The sequence below is a fragment of the Cimex lectularius genome, unplaced genomic scaffold, assembly GCF_000648675.2.
Source record: "Cimex lectularius strain Harlan isolate CLEC.00 unplaced genomic scaffold, Clec_2.1 scaffold224, whole genome shotgun sequence".
NCBI lineage: Eukaryota > Metazoa > Arthropoda > Insecta > Hemiptera > Cimicidae > Cimex > Cimex lectularius.
The window spans coordinates 404,917-427,100 of record NW_019392750.1 but is presented as its reverse complement, the minus strand read 5'-3'; the positions used below and the strand labels follow the sequence as shown (position 1 = coordinate 427,100).

The 22,184-nt window shown below is 32.6% G+C and overlaps 1 protein-coding gene across 1 annotated transcript; it reads right to left on the bottom strand.

The window, feature by feature from the left end:
• Positions 1 to 312: 312 nt before the first annotated feature.
• LOC106668915 (minor histocompatibility antigen H13) lies at positions 313 to 19,033 on the bottom strand. Its single transcript, XM_014398102.2, has 8 exons — positions 18,644 to 19,033; positions 18,402 to 18,500; positions 14,722 to 14,804; positions 13,233 to 13,407; positions 3,780 to 3,963; positions 2,826 to 2,946; positions 2,569 to 2,757; positions 313 to 886 (listed from the first exon to the last, which is right to left on the bottom strand). The coding sequence occupies exons 1-8, from the start codon at positions 18,836 to 18,838 to the stop codon at positions 778 to 780; spliced, it is 1,155 nt and encodes a 384-aa protein (XP_014253588.1). The 5' UTR covers positions 18,839 to 19,033; the 3' UTR covers positions 313 to 777.
• Positions 19,034 to 22,184: the final 3,151 nt, after the last annotated feature.

Genomic DNA, 22,184 nt, shown 5'->3' with positions numbered 1-22,184 from the left:
CCCATCATTTGTGAAAAATTAAACTGCTGACTATATCTGCTCATCAATTCCATATGGATTGACTCAAGTTATTACTGAGAAACGACTTTATAGACTAATTGTGCTGAACATTTATAAACTTATTAATTATATTTAAATACCTGTAATTGTTATGGGAACAAAAAAGTATCAGATTGAAAAAATCAAATAGAAATTATGCAATACATACATATATCATAGTCATGCAATGGAAAGAAAATTATTATGACAAGATTTCAATTTTTTACTGAAAATTGTGCTTTTGTGATTCAATTTTTGTAAATAGGGAAGTGATAGAAAGCAAATATTTTATTAAATATGGTACTTAGCTATATAATGTATTGATTGACAACAGCTGCACATCTTTTCCCGATTGTTTTAAAGCAAAAATCATCATTATAATATGTATGACACAAATGCATAGTTTTATAAATAAAGCAAACTAATTTATGATTTGTTGAAGTGTTGCAAAAGAAATGGAAGACTTTAGTAAATACCCTACATAAATTTTACTACTACAAATAACAAAATGTGAATTATTTTATTTAAAAAAATAATATTAATTAAAACCATAGCATTATTTAAACAATGCAAATGATTTCCTCAAAACACCTGAACTTTTGGTATATAACGATTTAATTTTGATGAAATTGTACAAACTATTTAAATAGCAGCACCTGATTGTTTTGTAGGCACAAAAACCTTGAATTTATAAAAATAGTTGACAACTATTAATAGTACGAACAAATTCAGAAAATTTTACTTATTTTTCTTGGATTTTGGAGAAACTTTTCCATGTTGGTTTGAACTGCCAGAACTACTAGTTTTCTTGGATTCAGTAGAATCTTTACTTGGGTGGTCTTCATATCTGAAAAAATTAAAAATTTCTAAACTAAACTATGCAAAAATGAATATTGATAGTATACAGAATTTATTCCTGTTCTATTAATTATATATACTTGTTAGTTGGATAAAGCAAAATAGAAAATACAAACAGAATAATTGTTAATCCTCATTTTTAATAATGGATTTACTTAACAATAGCAAACATGAAGATTACTTGTACATTTTGTAAACAAACATCTTTTCTCCATTTTAATCCAGTTGTATTCTCTTTAACCACCATCTTGGTATTATTTTATACACACCTCTTCTGAACATATTGGTATAAAGAATAAGTAAAGTAATTCCTGTCATACAGAAGGAGTTAGCATCCAAATATCTGTTGGGTGACACGGACGAAGAGTCAATCCTATTTACAATGCATTTGTCATAGTATAATTCATTAAACCATGGGCTCTGCCAGGATATAAACCTAGAACCGCTGGTGTGGCAAATACGCGTCAGACGCCCTAACCACTCGGCCATCACGATCCCCTACATAGTGATTTAACATTTAATGCATGCTTTACAGGCTGTTCAACATTAATAAACCATCTGAAAATGTATTTTAAAAAACTGCCTGGATTGATGTGCCTTTTTCACAAGTACAGCTGAACTATTGTTTTTAAACAATACTTCAATATAAAGAACTTGTCAAGGCATTTTTAAAATTGTTTGCCAATTTTTTTGCATGATGTCAATTTCATGAAATCTACCCTAATTATCAATTTTTTTCTCACAATTTGATTTCCAAAAAAGTGCTTGACAAAACCTTTAGTTTTTGTCCTTGTTCAAATAAAAACATAAACAGCCAAGAAAAAAAGAAGACCAAAAAACGTGACTTTTCATCAGTTTTTTTCCCAGTTAATTTTTGAATTTTGAATTTTTGAGCACACTTTTTTGACGTATCATTTCGTTGATGCCACACAGTACTGCCTACGTCGAGATATTTCTGCAGGATATCACATATTATTGGGATTTATGGATGCCAAGACACCAATCTGATCTGTGTAGATCTTTTAACTTTTAAATCGAGCACTTCTATTGCTCAAAATTGAAAACTTTTAAACCAAATAATTATTTTAAATGACTTTAAATGTCATGGTTGATCTGATGAAATGAAATGGACGAATAAAAACACATTAAGGGGGAGGGCTTAAGAGGCTTCGTTATAGATCTAGTTTTTTTATGAGTTGTTTTGTTAATTGAAAATCATGGAAAAATAGTGCAGTGCATATTCTTCATTAAATTTTTTTATGACCTCAAAGGAAAACCGATAGGAAAATTTATGTGTATGGTGATGACAGTTTAGGAGAAACCACCAGCTTGTTCAGTTCAAAGTGGAAATTTTGATTCGGAAGACCCAAAGCACTCTGGTTTTCTTCAACCATTGTTGATGACCAAATTCAAGCTTTAAGTAATAACATGAGACATTGCAGACACTTAACTTCTCTCCCACAAGTGTTTCCATGCTTTTGAGAGCTGCTGGAGGGAGTCTCTAAAATTTTCACTTAAATAACCATCAAAAAACACTACGGACTTGTTTTACAACCAATATATTCAAATGTATTAATATGTAATAAATTAATAAAATATAGGCAATAAGTCTTACAGGTAGGTTATTCAGAAATAATATGATTGCTTATATATTTATAATGGAATACGTACTGAAACAGAGCATTTATGTCTCCCCTTACTAATGCTATTAGAATTGGTGTTCCAAGGCAGGCAGGTACAAGATAAAGAAGTGCTGGCTGTGGATGGCTAAAAACATGCATTACTAAAATCGTTGCAACCAATCCTAAGAAATATGCAGTTAATGTGGAATAGAAGTATGTTTTAGTGTTTCTGTTGAGGCTGAAAGAAAAATACAAACCGTTAATAAAAATAACATTAATTTTCAGAACAAAATAAAATATTTATACCTGTTATCAAAACGCAGAAGTAAAGCAATAAATATCCCAGGAATCACTATGTCTCCAAGTCCGAGCATTGCAAAGTTGTCAGCAGTAAGGCCTTTTTCAAGAATGTCTTGAGGGAACACCACTAAAACAGTCATAAATGAGATTAAATGTAAATATTAGACTTATAAACACCTATTATGAACAAAAACTGATGAAAAGATAAATAAATAATTAGATTATACCATTAGATTATATATGTGCTTCTATTTCATAGACAATAAATAAAGTATAAAGTGGCACACTTTTGAGTTGTGTCTCATTGTAATCTAAGGGTGCGATTCCTTGGTTTGCAGAAAGCGTGCAGGAATGCCAATTGAGAATTGTGACTGAGCACAGGTGCAAAAATTTGATAGATAGGTATGATCTCGACGAAAAAACAAATTTAATTATCTGCCAATTTTTCAAGCTATTTTAAGGTCATCATCCGGGAAAAAAGTCTACAATGCTAACACGGCTGTCCCCATATTTAAAGTTGACTTACGCTAATTTGTTTATTGCATATTTATTCTTTTAAACATAGTTTTATAAACTTTACCATTTATTTTATTGTTGTTATCTAGTATATTTTTTAATTTAATTAAAAAATTTATTTGCATAATTAAACACATTGAGTTTAAAAATGAATAATCGATTCATTTCAACAACAATGTTTGTTTCATTAGATTAAAAAAGTTAAATGGGAGTTTTTACCTTTATCACACTTTTTTGTACGTTTTGAAGTTATTATTGCACATTTTAGAACGTTTCGAGGTTTGTACTGCACAAAAATCTGGTCTCTAATTATCACCATGTTACTTAAATAGAACAGTTTTAAAAAAGACAATACCAGGAAAAAATATTTTTGGAAAATATGTGGGGGGATTTGGTTTCAACAATAAATTCTTAAAACTTATATTATATTAATTGCATACTTACGTTTAATTGGAGCTTCAAACGATCTTGCCACGGTCACCATAACGTTGGTTCCAAATACCCAAAATACATCATAGACAAATAAGCCACTCAATAAAATACAACCAGTGACAACATTATTTAAATGAAGAAGCTCGACTCCATTTATTGCAAATGCAATCCCAAAAAGATTATTAACAATCCAATGCTGAAATATTAAATAACATTTATTAAACTTTTTTCATAAAATAGATAATACAACACAATCAGAGATATTAAGGCAATAAATAACAACTCTTTAAAATGTATAGTAACTTTTTTAAATTTATCATTTAATTTATATAATTTAAATAACTTCAACTGTGGATTCCTTTGTTAAAAACTTTATTTGAAGTTACAAGTTTAACCTAATTTAACGAGGTACTCTCATCAAGCTCTAGGCAAGGAATCGTAATTAAAAATACAGAAATAAATAATTAGGTCTCTTGGGAGGGAGAAAGTGCTGACTACAATACGAGGAATGACTCCTGCATCTAAGAGTTGTAAACAGATAACTTCACGTAACATATATTTATTGTCTGTTTAAAAAGTGCTTTCTTTATTTGTTGTATATACAAGTTATATATAAGTTATATATATTATATTATTCAATATTAGTTATAGCTTTACTTGTACAGAAAAATGCACTAGGCTTATCAGATGTCGATTAAGCACAATTGCATTTTTCTCCCCCTTAACCCAAGGTGACTTAATGATTGACCGAGGGTAAATAGATTAGATNTTGACAGACAAAGCTAATGAGTCTATGAGAAATATTCAGTTCACTACTTGGGAACAATTGAAAGCACACTTGATAAATAACTTTTCAGATATTCAAGATCCGGCGAGTTTAATCATCGAAATTATGAGGCACAATACAAACAAAAACGTATTAACTTCACTCGCGGAAATTCAAGAAAAATTCGATCTGTTCCGTTCAAAAATAAATATTTTAGAAGGCACAGAAGCCAACAAAAGTTACCTAATTCAGTTTCAAGAATTAGTATATGCAACAATTTCATAAGTTCACTGAAAGACCCTTTACAAAACAACTTAGTGACCAGGAACCCGAAAACTTTGTTACAAATTGAAAGATTGCTGGTTAATGACTTCCAATACATGAATTATGAACCACACACACAGTCATCTCATTTAAAACCTTTAAAAACATTTCAGAATCCTCATCCCAGGAAATTTTTTAACACAAATTTCCCAACTAGACCTGTGAATATAACACAAAGACCCTTTAACCCCCAAGGAAAATTTGCACCTAGAATGCCAATAACCAACACACAAAACACAAAACCCACACCGATGTCAACACAAACAACTCAGAGTTGGCAAAGAAACAGACATCCCAATAATTACACACATCCCAACAATTACTTTACCCAACAAAATGCCAAATATGGTCAACACGCACCTAATTATATAACGGAAGAACTTAATCACATGAGCGAAAAATCACCTAAATTGAAACAACCTGATAATTTTCAATCATCAGACGACTTTTCCAGTGAAAATTCGACTCATTTTTTAGAGGTTCCCGAACACTACCCGAATTCCGGATGATGACGAACTGGGACAAAATTCGTCTCCCATACATCAAATTACCTAAGTACAATTTAAAAATATTATTAGATACCGGAAGTACCACATCATTTATTACACCTAACATAGCATTCAAATACTTTAAAGATAACATAAAGAATGACCCATTTAGAATTACAACTGCACACGCGACATCGACAGGAAAATTCAGCACAATTGTATCTTGCGACGAATTGTTTAATATAGACAATTTAAAATTAAAATTTTGATTATTTAAATTTCACGACCAGTTCGATATGTTGATAGGATTGGACATGCTTAAAATACTCAATGCTCGTATTGATTTTAAAGAAAATAAATTAACTATGCCTGATACTAATATACAAATCTTTTACCTTGATACCCCTCAAGAAACACCAAAAATGTATCAAATACAAGCAAAAAGGGAACAAGTAATACAAGTTCCAGTAAAAAATGTTCAATCTGGACATGCAATTATTCCTCACATCATATCTAAAGACTTAGAAATTAATGAATGTCTCGTAAAAGTAGAGAACCACCAAGCCTTATGCATTATCAAAAACAATAGCGATTCAAATAAACACGTACAATTACAGAACCCTTTAAACACGATACCAGTCAGCCATGAAGAAATATTAGAATTATCAAACCCAAAGAATAAAGATAAAACCAAAAACCATATTAACTTGGCAAAAATCAGGACAGATCACATGAATACGGAAGAAAAACTAGTTATAGAACAATTGACAAAAGAATTTAGTGACATATTTCATCAAGAAGGTACACCTCTAACATTCACTAATGACATAAAACATGTAATAAGGACGAAAGACGAGGTACCCATCTACACTAAATCCTATAAATATCCTGAGATATATAAAAACGAAGTTAGGCGACAAATTGATGAAATGCTAGAACATAACATAATACAGCCATCTAGCTCTCCATGGAAAGAGAAGTTCCGTCTTGTAGTAGATTACAGAAAATTAAACGATAAAACCATAGATGATAAGTACCCACTTCCAAATATCACAGACTTATTTGATAGGCTAAGGAGATGCCAATATTTCTCTGCGATAGATTTGGCCAGTGGCTTTCATCAGGTAGTCCTGATGGTAGGAGTCCTGAGAGTATTCCTAAGACAGCATTCAACGTAGAACGGGGACATTATGAGTTCCTAAGAATGCCGTTTGGGCTAAAAAAATTCACCACCCACGTTCCAACGGGTTATGGACAATATCCTCCGTGGTATCACCAATTGCATGGTGTACCTTGATGATATAATTATCTTCAGTGCTAGCCTCCAAGAACACATTACTAAATTAAAAGAAGTATTCCGTCAGTTAAGAAAATACAATTTCAAAATCCAACTAGATAAAACAGAGTTCCTAAAAAGAGAGATTGGATATTTAGGGCATATCATAACGCCTAACGGCATAAAACCGAATAATGAAAAAATACAAATAATACAAAATTACCCAATCCCAAAAAGAACTAAACAAATTAAAAGATTTTTAGGAATTTTAGGGTATTACAGAAAATTCATTCCTAACTTTGCTAAATTAACAAAACCTTTGACAAAACGATTGAAAAAGAATTCTTCCATTGACATTAATGATCCAGATTATAAAAACTGTTTTGACTTGTGTAAAAACATGCTAATTAATGAACCCATTTTACAATTTCCAGACTTTTCTAAAGAATTTATACTGACCACGGACGCTAGCAACTTTGCAATAGGTGCTGTACTTAGTCAAAAAACAAACGGATCCGACCTTCCTATATCCTTTGCAAGTAGAACACTGAATGACACGGAAACTAAACTTTCCACAATAGAAAAGGAACTTCTAGCCATAGTATGGGCTACAAAATATTTCAGATCCTATCTCTTTGGACGACGATTCAAAATTTTCTGTGATCATCGCCTACAATGGCTCTTTTCACTAAAAGAACCGAACTCTAAACTACTAAGATGGAGATTGAAATTGGAAGAATATAACTATGAAATAATTTATAAAAAGGGATCTGAAAACGTTGTAGCTGACGCCCTATCTAGAGTAGAAGTAAATGCTAATGAAACAAAAGACATAGACAATTTGGATGAGATGAGTATAGACGAACTGTTAGGAGAATTTTATAATAAACACCCTGAACTCAGGGAAGAAAATTTAGAAGATTTAAATTTAACTCCAAATGACTTAGAATTTCAACACTCCAATACTGATCAACTTCACTCAGACAACGAGTCCGTAATAGTGAATATAGACGAAAACGAACAAACTGATGAAGATGCAACAATGCATTCCAATTTTAACGGCAACACAGTAATCAATATACCCATATTAGAAGGACCAATTAATAAAATAAATAATCAAATCATTATTTCTGAAGTAGAATGTGCCCCTGCCAAACACAAAATTATCAATTTATTCGACAACTCAAAACAACGAATATTGGTACAACTTTCAAAGAAGGAATTTGAAAAAGATGTTATTAATTTTATTAAATCTTATATAGTTCCCAAAACTAAATACGGTCTATATTTTGAAAGTGACATCTATGAAAAATTTAGTTCAACACTGGCATTATATTTTAAAGATGCTGAAATCAATTTTACTAAGTATACGGATAAATTGATGGACATTGAGTCGAAAGAGGAGGAAAAAGAAATAATTGAAAATTACCATGTAGGTAAAACAAATCATCGGGGAATCGATGAAACCGATACTGCAATTAAAAGATTATATTATTGGCCCAACCAAAGAAAATCCGTACAAACTTTTATCAATCAATGCGAAAATTGCCTATTAGTAAAATATGGCCGAAGGCCCCTCGAACTAAAATTCAATATTACCCCCACACCAACAAAACCGTTCGAAATAGTACATATTGACACCATAACACTAGATAACACAAAATTTCTTACGGTTATAGACACATTTTCAAGATTTGCACAAGCCTATAAACTTAATTCTGGGCAAGCGATTGAAGTAGTGAACAAATTGATTAAACATTTCAGTAGGCATAATACACCAGAACAAATAGTACTAGACAACGGAGTAGAATTTAACAATGCTCTTGTTATAGAACTCCTAAAGTTATACAAAATTAATATACACTTCATATCTTCCCAACACCCTGATTCAAACGGAGTAATAGAACGCTTTCACTCTACACTAATTGAACATATTCGACTCTTAAACAATGAAGAAAATTTTCAAAAAGAAACAATAAAAAATAAAGTAAATTACGCGATATTAGCGTACAACAACACTATCCACTCAGTTACAAAACTAAAGCCAATCGAAATAATTATAGGTCATATAAAGCAAGAATCCCTATTACCAATAAATTTAGAGTCACAATTGTTAAATGATTACATTAACAAACACAAAGATAAAGTAGAGATAATATATAGAATAATTAATGAAAACAGTTTAAAACATAAAGAAAAACTTATAGAAAAACTTAACGAGGATAGAGAAGAAATATCAGTTATTCCCGAAAATGTTTACGTAAGAAACAAACAAAAACAATCTAAAACAAAGAATTTGTACAAAAAGGAAAAAATAAAATCCCGTAATCTTTTAAGGAAAACAGCTACGAAAGAAAAGTCCCATCATAATACAAAACCGAATATTCATTTAGCTAATGTAAAGAGACTACGAAAAACGACATCAGTTTAATACCGGAAATATCAATGTTACAGAACCTGGACCCTCGCTATGTCAGCTGCCAGGCCTGCATTCGAGATAAAAGATATCTCACACAACATCGGACTTCTACCAATATCTTTAGGAGAAGCGAGAATAATCACGTCTGAACACATTTTGATGCATTACTATGATATAGAAATACTACAGTCGGAATTCAACAATTTAAAACACCAATACAGAAAAATTTCCAAATATAATAAAACAATTTTGGAACAAATGATACCTTTTAATAAAATACTTAACTATACCGAAGCTATGGCTCAGGAGAAATTGGACAACTTGATCATACACTCGAATAACAGGAAAAGACGAGGACTGATCAATGGACTTGGCACAGCAATAAAATGGATTACAGGAAACCTAGATGATGCGGACGGACAAAAATTAAATACAATCATCGAACACATCAACACTAACCAAATTACACTTCAACATCAAATAAAATTCATGTATTCCCTTAACGAAAAAATAATCAGTAACTTTAACGAAACAATAAACACCTTACGGAGTAACGGAGAGGAATTAGAATGTAAAATAAATTTAATTGGTACAAACAGAAATATTCAACAAATAGCCTCAGTTAAAGATACTTTTAATCAATTACAAATCCTTTATCAATTATTACTAGAAATAATCCAAGATATTGAAAATTCAATAACATTTTGCAAATTAAAGACAATGCATCCAAGCATTATAAACACCCGTCAATTATTTTCGGAATTAAAAAGATTGGAGAACCGATTATACACTCAGTTGCCCTTAGAAGTGAAATATGAGAATATCATAGACTGAAAATATGTTAAAAGTCGACTGTAGAATAGAAACAAATCAAATAATCTACTTTTTACGATTACCATTATGTAGTAACGATAAATTTGAATTATATAAATTACAACCTATCCCAACAAAAGTTGGCCAAAAAATAGTTACTATTCCAGAAAATAAATATGTTCTTAAATCCAAAAATAATGAGCTAACATATTTAACAGACGAATGTATTAAAAACAAAGTTTACCATTGTCCGCAAATTCTAATATCGAATCAACAAAATCATTGCGAAAAGGAAATCATCCTACACGGAAACAATACACAATGCATGTACACGGAGCTTCAGATAAGCAACAACCACGTGGTATTCGTCCCAGAAATAAACCAATTTTTATGCACCTTCATCACGCCAGAGAAAATCCAGATCACACAAGACAACACGATAGAAACAAAAATCCTGGAAGGTATATTTCTGCTGAAACCAGGCAACAGCGAAATCATATACAAAGGACACCCACTCTTCTATCGGACAACGAGCCATGGAAAACCAAGCATCAACTTCAACCTCACATTTGAACCAACCCAGATCTCCAACTTCAGCATCAAGCTTCGTCATTTTACTCTTCATGATATTTCTCCAAACTTTGTGACAAAAAATAATGTTATACCATATGTACCTATAAATGTTAATCTAAGCCTATGTACATTATTCCTTTATATTTTAGTCATTATTATAACAATAATATTTATAATTAAATGCATAAAAACTAAAACTGTAAATAAAAATAAACAAACAGTACAGGTAGTAAAAGACGACCCCCCAGGGGAAGCATTATTCTAAGGGTGGAGGAGTTATATATAAGTTATATATATTATATTATTCAATATTAGTTATAGCTTTACTTGTACAGAAAAATGCACTAGGCTTATCAGATGTCGATTAAGCACAATTGCATTTTTCTCCCCCTTAACCCGAGGTGACTTAATGATTGACCGAGGGTAAATAGATTAAATTCTGTGTACGCTTCCTCGAATGTATATCGGCGGAGCTACTACTTTTTAAATAAACATTTTTTAAAAAGTGAAATCTCAAATTATTATCCATAATTTACATATACAGTAAAAATTATTTATAATAACACTGGTTATAATGAACGACCGGTTATAACATACAAAATCTCTGGTCCCATGAAATGTCATAAGGAAAAAACAATGGGAACCATTTATAATGAACAACCCCAGCTGCCTAATGCTTCTAGGAAAGATTCTTCCCCCCCTTTTTTTAAACTATAAATGTCTTTAAAAAATCTCTAAATAAAAAAGTAAATAAATAAAAAACCATGACCTTAGTCTCTTCTGTTGAAAAATTCGTGATAATTTCTTCGATTGAATTAGGAGATTGTGCGAGATTATTCGCAAGTGAAATGCGGACGTCTCATTCCAAAATATCAGGAATTGTGAAAAATAAAGTTATAGTTAGTTATAGTTAAAAAATGCAGGCCAACAAAGATAACAGATTACATACTACAATGATGCTAATAAACTCCGTACACATTTGTACACATGTACATATAATGTACTAATGCTTTAAAAACATTTATGTAAATAAATTACTTTACCAGGTTAGTATGTATTTTGTACTTCTCATAAACCTGGATAAATTATATAATTACTTATATAATGAAAACTGCTCTGCTATAAATGTAAATGCCTATCAATTCGATGAAATGTTAGATATAACTAACTGTTAACTAAGCATATATTGCTTATAGTGAATACCACTTAGTAAAGTTCGTTATAAACGATTAATAATTTAGTTATTAATGGCGGGGGAACATGATGGCTGAGTGGTTGGGGCGTTTGACTCGTGCTTACCATGCTAGTATTTTCAGGTTTGAATCCCGATATAGCCCTTGGCTTTTTAATCGAGAGTAAATAATGTAAGAAAGTATTGCAAAGTAGTTTGACCACTTGTCTAAGATACTCACCAGTATGTGTGTAAAATAAACATTACAGATGGTATCGCCCACCTGCCAGAAGTTGTATCTTAGGACAACTTTGTACAAAGAAATAAAATGAAAAAAGTAAATCAAAACTGAGAAAAGAATATCAAATGACAAAACAAAGGCTGTAAATTAAAATAATACTAATTCCTTGAAGGTATCACACAAATTAAAATGCTCAAACCAAAAAATAGTAAAATTAAAAGTTTATATCTTCAACCAAAAATTGCCGTTTCTCCAGGCTGCAATACAAAAGTCTAACCGTTTTTTCCCATATGCCATTTTTCCTAAACATAAGCCTATTGCCTCTTTATGTATCAACCACATTTTCCTGTGCTGCCTTTCTCAATTCATTAAGGGATGAGCACACAAAAAGGAAGGGGAGAGTGTTGCACATCGAGCACTTTGCCTGCCTATCCCTATCTTCATCATACAGTTTGGCATTAAGGTTAAGCAATTTTGCCTTCAAGCCAAAGATCCATCAGATCCACTCTGGCATCGTTTTCAAGGCTTCCACATCTGGTAGTCATCCTCCGGTACAACTTAAATTTGCTGTTCAGTTTGTGCATGTATCTTGAAATTTGTTAGTTTCTCATTGGCAATTTTTTGTTTAAATAGTTTTTATGTCCTTTTCCAGTATCTTTCCATCCATCCATAAAAGGTGATTCGGGATATCGTAAAATTAAAGGCCAAAATGCCTCTTCATTTATGCATTCTACTGCCAACTTTTTGGAAACCACATAATTAAGGTGAAGACTTCACTTCGGTCAATGTCCAGCTCAGTCTCCAGGTGGAGAATGTAACGAGGCAAAAAAATACAGTTTTTTGATAAACATAAACGGTATGTCTCTCTGCTGTATAATCCCCATAAACCCACACTTAAACTGCATAACATAAAATAGCCTGGATGACCTTCCTGAATATGGCAATCTTGGCGCTCCAAGGGACAACTCGCTGTCAAACACCCTCTTCCAAACAGAATTTACTGCAATCCTTACCCATTCTGCTCTTTTTTTGACATGCTTAGCAAAAGTGAGCCTTGGAATGAGCATGTCCCAAGATAAGTGTATTCATTGACAATTTCAATTCCCTTTGAGGCATATGTCCAGTGTTCTGTAGCCGCACATTGCTCACCTTTTTGAAAAATCATTATTTTTTATTTGACCACTCTCCTGTATGACAGGAATTACTTTATTGCTTTACTTAATAAAGCATAAATTATTTTCAAAAATAAATACGTTACTAGTGAAAAATCAATCTGCCTATTCCACTCCATTACTGAGGGATAATTGGAACAACCATGTTAAAAAAATATGAATGCTGTTATTTATTGAATAAAAAAAATGAAATAGGATTGTTATACAGAAATTGTATCTTACCTTCTTGACAATATACCATGCTCCAACCAATGAACAAATTACAAGACATACAATGTCATAAGTAGTAAATTCGTAATTGATTAACACTTTCGTATGATTCCCTTTTCCTCTAGTGAACTTCATATGGAATGGTATATTGGGAACAGCAGATGGAACCAAGGACGTCACAACAGAGCTAGAAATATCATGAAAATTAAATAATTAGCAAAGTAGACATTAATCTAATTTTTACAATTATTATTGTATCATTTGGTTAAAGAACACAACCGTATTTGCTTTTGTTTATTAAGAAATTATGAGTCTTTAATAAAGTACAACTAGGCAGTGTGATAAAATTGGCAGAGCTGTGCATCGCAGGAGCAATGAATACATTGATATGGCATGAGCTGCCTTAATACATTGACTGCGTCCCATGCTTGGCTATTTTATTTTGGTTTCCCAATGGTTAGGTTGGCGGAACCCAATTTATCACACAAAATACCTCTCTGGTTCTTAAAAATAATGTAAATGACTTTTCTTTTTTTTTATCATGTTTATCTAAGTTAGTATCAATTATATGATGCAAGAGTTGCACAAGAGTAGCTCCTGCAGCGCTAAGTACATGAAGAAGGCAACCTGCAGAACATTTGTTTCGTTTGAGTGTAAAGTTGAATAAAAGTCGTTACCACATTCTACAATAATTTTTACTTTAATTTACATAATCATACAAAATGGGTAAATAATTAATTAAAACAAAACATATACAAAAAAAAGCAAATTACCTGGTTTTCACAATAAAAAAATCACAGTTGACAAAATTTGAAACGACTGTAGCTGGTAACACTTTGGCCCTATCTGAGACAGCTGTACGAATTTCGAATGGAATTGTATAGTGGTAAAGTGGAGGGAGAGTTTAAAAGGTATTAATGGGAGGACACAGACTGTTCCACACACTCAAGATAGCTGGCTTGACACACATGTTGCATCTAACACATTCAATGATTTTTTTTTTTTTTTTTTGCTTTACGTTGGTTGCCATTTAGGCGGTACCAAGAGGGCCACCAACCCGGAAGCAGCCAACCAGCCGGGTGGATCAACGGGCCTGCCATTTGGGTATTCTTCTTTAGGAATATTCTTTCACTATAACGAGGGTCTTAGCGAAAATGTGGATAAAAACCACTAACATCGAAATAATGTGGAAAAGTCCACATCTCCCAAACCCCTGGAGCAAACTTCGCTCTGGAGGCCCCCTTCTCCACCCAGCAAGAAAACAGCAGCCGGACCGACGCCCCCCCCGACACCAGCCCAGAAACCTCCCCCCATTGTTTAGAGTCATCCATACAGACCCGAAGTCAACTAGAGACCATAATAAATAAATAAATAGCCAAATAAATAAATAAACTAACAAACGAATAGATAAATAACAATAACAAATCACTTAGCACTTAACAAATTCAATGAGTTAATAAATTAAAAATGTATAATATACAACTATTTTAATTCTTCTTACCTTGAGAGATGACAGAGAGACATAACGCCCAAAACAAAGAAATACGCAGTTAAAAGAATGTTTATGTACTCCTTGGAAAAAATCTATAATAAAACACACATAATATCAAAAAATATTAATAAATTATAAAACAATCAACAAAGGAAAAATGAAAATTAATTTACACAGAAAATATTTTACAAACAGGAAGGGGTTTGTTTCCAAATATTAGTAAGAATGTGAATTAAAAAGTATGTTCTTAAACAAATACAACTGAATGATTTAAAATAATCACAATTTGAAGTACCATAACTTGAAAACAAAAAGCCTGATTAATACAATAATTCAATTATGTAATCTGAAATAGTTTTTATCACATAAAACTAATTCTGAAATTCATAATCACCAGAAGGCTATTTATTGCAACAATTTCAATGCTATTTTCAACTATACTATCCATTACAATATTAAACATAATTACTATGCTAATTAATAAACAATTTACCTATTTCATTTCTTCAATAAAAAATAATATAAAATAAACCATGCTTTTTTTTATTTATTTCATAAGTGTTCAATGTTCAGTTGCTCCACTTCCATTTTTATTTATTTTGCTTAATTTTGTATAAAATTTAATAGATGACTGATCAATCAAATCATTTACTCTGATAAATCTAGCTATGTTTCTGTTATAGAATGTACTGGACATGTTTGATCTGTATTTCAATTTTTGATTCCGCCGTACTTAAGACCCGTAGATTAACCTTTAAGATGTTAACCTTTAAAATTAAAATAAAATAAACAATCTGGCACTAGATTGCAAAGGATCAACTAGTGGTGACCCTCCTAGGCAACCAATATCGTCTGCCCAACATGTCATGAAGCCACTGCCGCTTTAACCTCCTGGGAGGATTGTTGGGAATAGTACGGGGATGTTAAGACTAGGAGTAAGAGATTGGGGTGTAATGAAAAGGATCTGCAGAATTTTTTGTATCAGGATAATACATGACATATTATATCATGTTGGTTTTTCTTTTACAAGTTGGATCACATGGATCAAAACAAGATGTGTTTCAGCAAATAAACAAAGAGAATAAGACTGAAGAAGGAAGGCGGAAGTCCCTGAAATTGATATTGAAAAAATTAAATTAAAGATTTTAAGAAAAGATGGGATTTCTTATTCTTGAAGAAAAACCTACTGTACATGACATGTTTGCCAAAAGGAATGTTAAGGTCATTATGGACTGTATGATTGAATATGTAGGTTTATTTTTTTCAGAGGATTTTAGATTAGAAAATTTAATTGGGATGATAGCTGAATTATTTAGTTTTAGACTCGTATATGGATTCCATGTTAGTCTTTTGTCGATGTGCAGTCCAAGGTAGCGGACATGGTGAACTATAGGAAGGGATATGACATGTAGAGACAGTAACCCTTATCTGAGTGGCTTTTTAACTAGTTTTTTGAATAATAATACTGTAAAAAAAGAAAAAGAATAGAAACTAACAATTTTTGAACATGTTATGTTAACATTAACGCTAAACCATGAATGTTTACTTATGTGGGTGAAAAGTATAAATATATGCACGGATGTTGTTTTTTCCTCATGCTGACAGCAATTAGCCACTTCTGACAAAGATAAAGCTTTTTTATTTGCATCCTACTTATCGAATACACCTTATCCAGACCTAAGCAATCCCAGACATGACGAACACATTCAACAGGACCTTGAGTGCCCCTTATCACTTTCTCCTCTCCCTAAACCCTTCATCACAGGTCAAATTCGTACATTATCAGTCAACTCCAAAAATAAATAAAAAAATTTCCTTACCACATTTACTGCCCAATCCAATGAAAATTGTCAATCATAAGACTCATTCTCAAACCTCAAAAACCTTAACATCCCCCTATGTCATATCGCCATATCAGTTTGTTACCATTACTTGGCAAAATCCATCATTCCATCCCATCAATTCGGGTTCCAGCGATATCACTCTACCATTCATGAGTGCCTCAGGGCGGTAGACATTATTGCATCCTTAAACAGAAGGAATGCTGCTCAGGTGATTTCCTAGATGAAAGGCAAGCATTTGAATGAGTGTGGCATCCAGGCATACTCTGGAAACTCAAGGTCATTCCATTCACTCAATACCCTCCTAAAATCCTATCTGTCTGATTGGTACTTTCAAGTATGAATCTGAACACCCTCCTCTCCCATACACTATTGGGGCATTCTGCAAGGCAAAGTCCTTGGTCCCATTCTCTGTTCATTATACACTGTACACATGTCAATCCTGACACAGTACTCCTCACCAGATAATATCGCCATCATTTCGGTAAACCCAAACCCTGAACTTTCCCGTTTGGAAGTTCAAGAAATAAAGGATCAGACTTAACGAAACCAAATCCCAGCAAATAACCTTCACCCTTACTGCAAATCTGTTCCTCACCAAGCAACCAATGTCATCTACTATTTAGGACTTTTCATGGACAAAAGACTTACTTGGAACCCACATATTAGACTCAAAAGAATAGAACTTAACAGACTATGTAAACTACTCAAAAGGCTACTTGATTACAGATCAAAATTCTCAGTATTTAAACAAAAACCTCACCTAAATATCATTACTAAAACCAATCTAGACATACAGAATCAAACTGTGCAGTTCAACAACCAAGCATTCCATCCTCCAGTCCAAAATCCTTCGAACCACTGCTTAAGCTTTTAATTTGTATCCAACCATACTTGACCTCGAAATCCCATTTGTCCTGAAAAACTGGAAGAAGTTGGGTATAACCTCCATAAAATCCTAGAACTTCAACCTGACAATCCTGTAAGATGTCTTAACACACTGACTACCATTTTGATTGCCCACGGTGGAACACATTTCCTGTGCATAAAAACAATATAAATGACTGTTTTATTTTTATCATTTACTGACTCAGTCCCAACATTTCACAGTCCTTGGTAATGTTGGGACTAAGTCAGTCTTCAAGGAAATTTGAGATTGCCTGGAAAAACCATGTCTTTGCTGTCTAGTGTGAAGCCTTGTTTCTCTTTAGTGCCAAAGAACCCTTCCTATCATAGAGTGATTTACACTCGTCTCCTGGCGACTTCGTGCTGACTATATCATTCCTATAATAATGTTATGACCCTGACACTGTCATACTCATTCAAATGCCTGACTGGAGCCATTGAAAAAGGTTTAAGAATAAGAATAATATCAAATAAAATCAACAAAGGAAAAATATTAATGAAAAGCAATCCTTAGCAGAATGGAAGGGTATGATGCTTCTTTCTTGTGCAAAAAGGATTAATCAGTACAAAATTAAATAAAGGAAGTAAACAAAGCATTATTTACTGTTTATTCTGTCTATGATTGCTTCTAACTACCTGTAACTAATGGAGAAAGATAATGGATTTAATTTTAAACTAAACAAATTGAGTGATGTGTTAAACTTGTCTATTAGTGTATAATGTTAACGTTATAAAACAATAAATTCTCTCACATAGACAAAATACTAAAAAAATAACACAGCCTTGGTATATAGAATGACTATGAATTCCGCATAATAAAATTTAAAAAAAAAAACAAGTAAATATGGAGAAAAGGAAATAGAATACACATGTTACCATATGGATGGCAAAATTGAGGCTGAAATTGCTTATACTAAGTCATAATCTGTGGTTGGAACTCACCTCAAAGAAAATATAGAGACCAAATAACGCAGCACTGGCTAGAAATGGAAACATCGCAGCATCTTTCTCTGTCATCGTATCTGGCTTCCCTCCAGTTTCCTGCATAGAAACAATATTTAACGTGAATTATTGGTAAAGTTAGAGAATTTTAGTCATTGCTTCTGTAAGAATATGTACAGCTGTACAGAAGTCATAAGGTTAAATAATATTTTGAACATATGACACTTAATATCTTGACATACCTTGTGGTGCTGTTTCTGCTCCTTGTGATATTTAACTGAACGGATGGAACCGAAAAATACTGGAAGAAGGGCCATGACGACGAGGCTGGTATAGGCGACTGTGACACCTTCTTTTGTGGCCGGGATCCTTTTGACGGCTTCTGTAGCATTTTCGCTTACGTTCTCTTTGAATATTTTTTGTAAAAGTTCTGCCATTTTCTTCTTTAAAAGGGCTGAATGACTGTCGAACTGAAATAGGTAGAAAACCACGTGGTTAATTTACTCGACGAGCGAAGAATCGACGGGACTCCGACTCGGCAGAGTTGGAACGGAGTCGAAATTAAAGGAAGTGGCCAGACGGCGGTGGAGCTAAATAGAAAGTGAAGTAGAAGGTGGGGAACTGACTGGAAAACTGATATCACACAATCGACGAATGACACGTCTGATCTTCTGTTGTCATTGAATCGATCATACGCAAACCAAGTTGGAACTCGTTTACAATCTCGATTGTTTTGTTTTTAAGTGACATCATTGAATTTTACAAGCATTTGCTTTTACTTATTTATTCATTTATTTAAACGGGCGGATGCCAAAAATAACCCAATTAAAAATACAAATTTGTCCATATGAACAATTTAAAACATGAATTTTTCATTTGTAAGAGATTAAACGAAAAACAATTATTAAAAACCTAATAATTGTTACCTGTTATTAATGCTATTTATAATTATCCCCGGCAAGGAACCCTGCTGCATAGCCGAAATTCGGGCGGCAGGACTTCCAGCTCACAGCAAAAGCTGGTCATGTTCTGTACAGTGTACGCGCAAGAGACCACTCTAAGACCCTGATAGTAGAAACTATCGAGCCTCTGTAAGTGTATTTTTAGGGCTGAAGAAAAGAAAAATGTAGAACACTTCACAGATCTTTTCTATATCATTCCAATTTTAGTATATGTGCTGTCAAAGCGAGGACATTTTTTTAGAATTATATACTAAGCAATCAGGCTAAATCTTTCATTCTTATAGTCCTATCAATATCATTTGCCCAATAGCAAAAGTATTTGAATCTATTATTTAAGACGATATATCCACATGTGTTACAAATTATTATCCTGTAACGAAATGGCTTTCTAAAAAATAAGTCAATATCCACCAATCCATCATGACATTTTGATTGCTAAGTTGGAGGCATATGGTTTTTATGACCATTTTCTCTGTTGATTTCATTCTTAACTGGAAAATAGATTCTGAATATCAAAGTTAATTTTGATGAATCTTTTAAATTTACAGTTACTCCCGGAGTTCCTCAGGGCTCTCATTTAGGGCTCTCTTTTTGTTTCTTGTTTTTATAAATGACATTGACTCTTTGCTTAATTATATACATTTTTTTCTTTGCTGATGATCTAGAAAATTTTAAACCTGTTTCTTCTTTTTACAACCACTTAATGCTCCAAAAGAATTTAAATTCTCTTCACTTTGGTGTTTAAATAATAATTTAAATCTCAATAGTTCAAAACGTTTACATATCCGCTTCTCAAGGTGCAATAATTCTATCAACTACACATACACAATGAATGACACCCCCTCAATTTAGTTAACATTATTACAAATCAAAACCTATTTAACCAGCAGCTAATGTTCTAAAACCACATTTTAAGTTTACTGGTAAAGCTCAAAACTTTTCGGATTTAAAATGCGTTTTTCTAAAGATTTTCAGAATATTTAGGTGTTAAAAGTGATTTATATTTGTTTAGTTAGATCCCATCATTAAATTCTTTTCTGTAGTTTAGTCACCACATAATCAGTACCTAAAACATTCTCTTGAACGTGTTCAGCCTATTTTTCTCAGGTATGTACACTGGGTTTTATCCACAATTTTGCTGTAAATTATTCAACAATTCTAAATGCCTTGAATGTAAACACACTTGAAACCAGATGTAAAAATATGATGTACTTTTCCATAAATTATTAAATAATCAGAAAGTGTCAAGAAAAGAAACTCCTCTAATTAATTAACATTAAAATTCCATCTCATAATTCCAGAAACCCTCGAAATTTCAATGTAGCCTACAGTAGGAACAATTATACTTTTCATTCTCCAATCAATAGAGTTCAGAGACAGCCAACTCCAATGAGGAAGACTTTTTCACTGATAAAAGTACAAAAATAAACAACTTTAAATTCCACTTCGAATTATATCTAGACATAGTTACATATATATATTTAAATTAGGTATGCAAAACAAAGTCAGCCTCTGCTGGTTGCCAGGACATGTGGGAGTAGAAGGCAACAAGAAAGTGGATGCCCTTGCAAGAAGAGGGGCTGCTATACCGATGATAGGACCCGAGCCCTTCTATGGCATAGGAATGCACACTTTCAATGAGCACCTCAGACAGAAGGATAAAAAGAAAATAAGGGAATGATGGAACTCACTCATTGGACACAAACAATCCAAGAACCTCATAACTAATTTTAGAAGGAAAGAAGTAACAGAATGTAAAGGAAGCAGGAAAAACTGTGAATCCTAACAGGATTCTTAACAGGACACTGCAAATTGGCATAACCCAACACAGGATGCAGATTCTGCAAAGAAGCAGAGGAAACACCAACACACATACTAACAAACTTGCCTGAAGGAGGAAGTGTTTTGGGACATAGAACATAACCATGGAAGAGACTTGACCATTGAAACCAGACCTGCTATTCAAGTTCCTTGATGAACTAGGACTTACCGGTTTGCTTTAAACTCAGGATGGGGGATAAAATAATACTCTTAAGATAGCTTTCAAAGGGCGCAGTATAATAGTATAATACACACCCCAACTAATACATCAATCTATCATATGAATACTTTTATATCCACTTATATTTGTGTTCTTATATATTTATTTATTACCTATATTTTGATTCTATTTTGTGTTTACCTTTTTTTCTGTTATTAAGCTTCTAAGCCTGTATTTGTAATTTTTAAAAATATTCTGCTAAGCAATGATAGAATTAAAACTACCAATTATAATAAAAACAGACAAAAGTAACAATCTAATTATTTTGAGTAACTAGGATAATATGATAATGAATAAGTACTGGTTTTTGTTAGGATTTAAAAGAATGTTGTTATTACTTGACCATTTATTAAGAGAATGAAGCTCATGGTTGAGCAGAGCTTCAAAGATGTTGCTTGTAGGATATTTAATGAAAAGCTGAGTGTCATCAGCATATAGATAAAATTGGGAGACGTTAAGAACTAATTAATTATTTAAGAATATAGTGAAGAATAAAAGTCCAAGAATAGAGGCTTGGGGTACACCAGCTGAAATCAAGAGAGAAGTGGAAACAAGTGTAGCTTTAGCTCGTAGAATTCTACCAGTAGAAGGAAAACCAAAAAGAGAGTTTCCAAATAATAATAAAATTATGATTTACGAAGGAGAATGCATTGGAAAAATCAAGTAGAACAGTAATAGTACATGTGTGGTGTTTAGTGACCGTTAGTCAATGATTTTTCGAAGTTCATGAGATACGGATGGTGTGACGTAGGTTTTAGAAAAGCATTTTCTTTACCGTGT

Coding starts and splice junctions, on each gene's coding strand:
- LOC106668915 (XM_014398102.2), bottom strand. CDS start 18,838: ATGGCAGAACTTTTACAAAAAATATTCAAAGAGAACGTAAGCGAAAAT. Junction 13,408..14,721: donor TCTCTCTGTCATCTCTCAAG/GTAAGAAGAATT, acceptor TGATATTTCTAG/CTCTGTTGTGACGTCCTTGG. Junction 3,964..13,232: donor CATGGTATATTGTCAAGAAG/GTAAGATACAAT, acceptor TTAATATTTCAG/CATTGGATTGTTAATAATCT.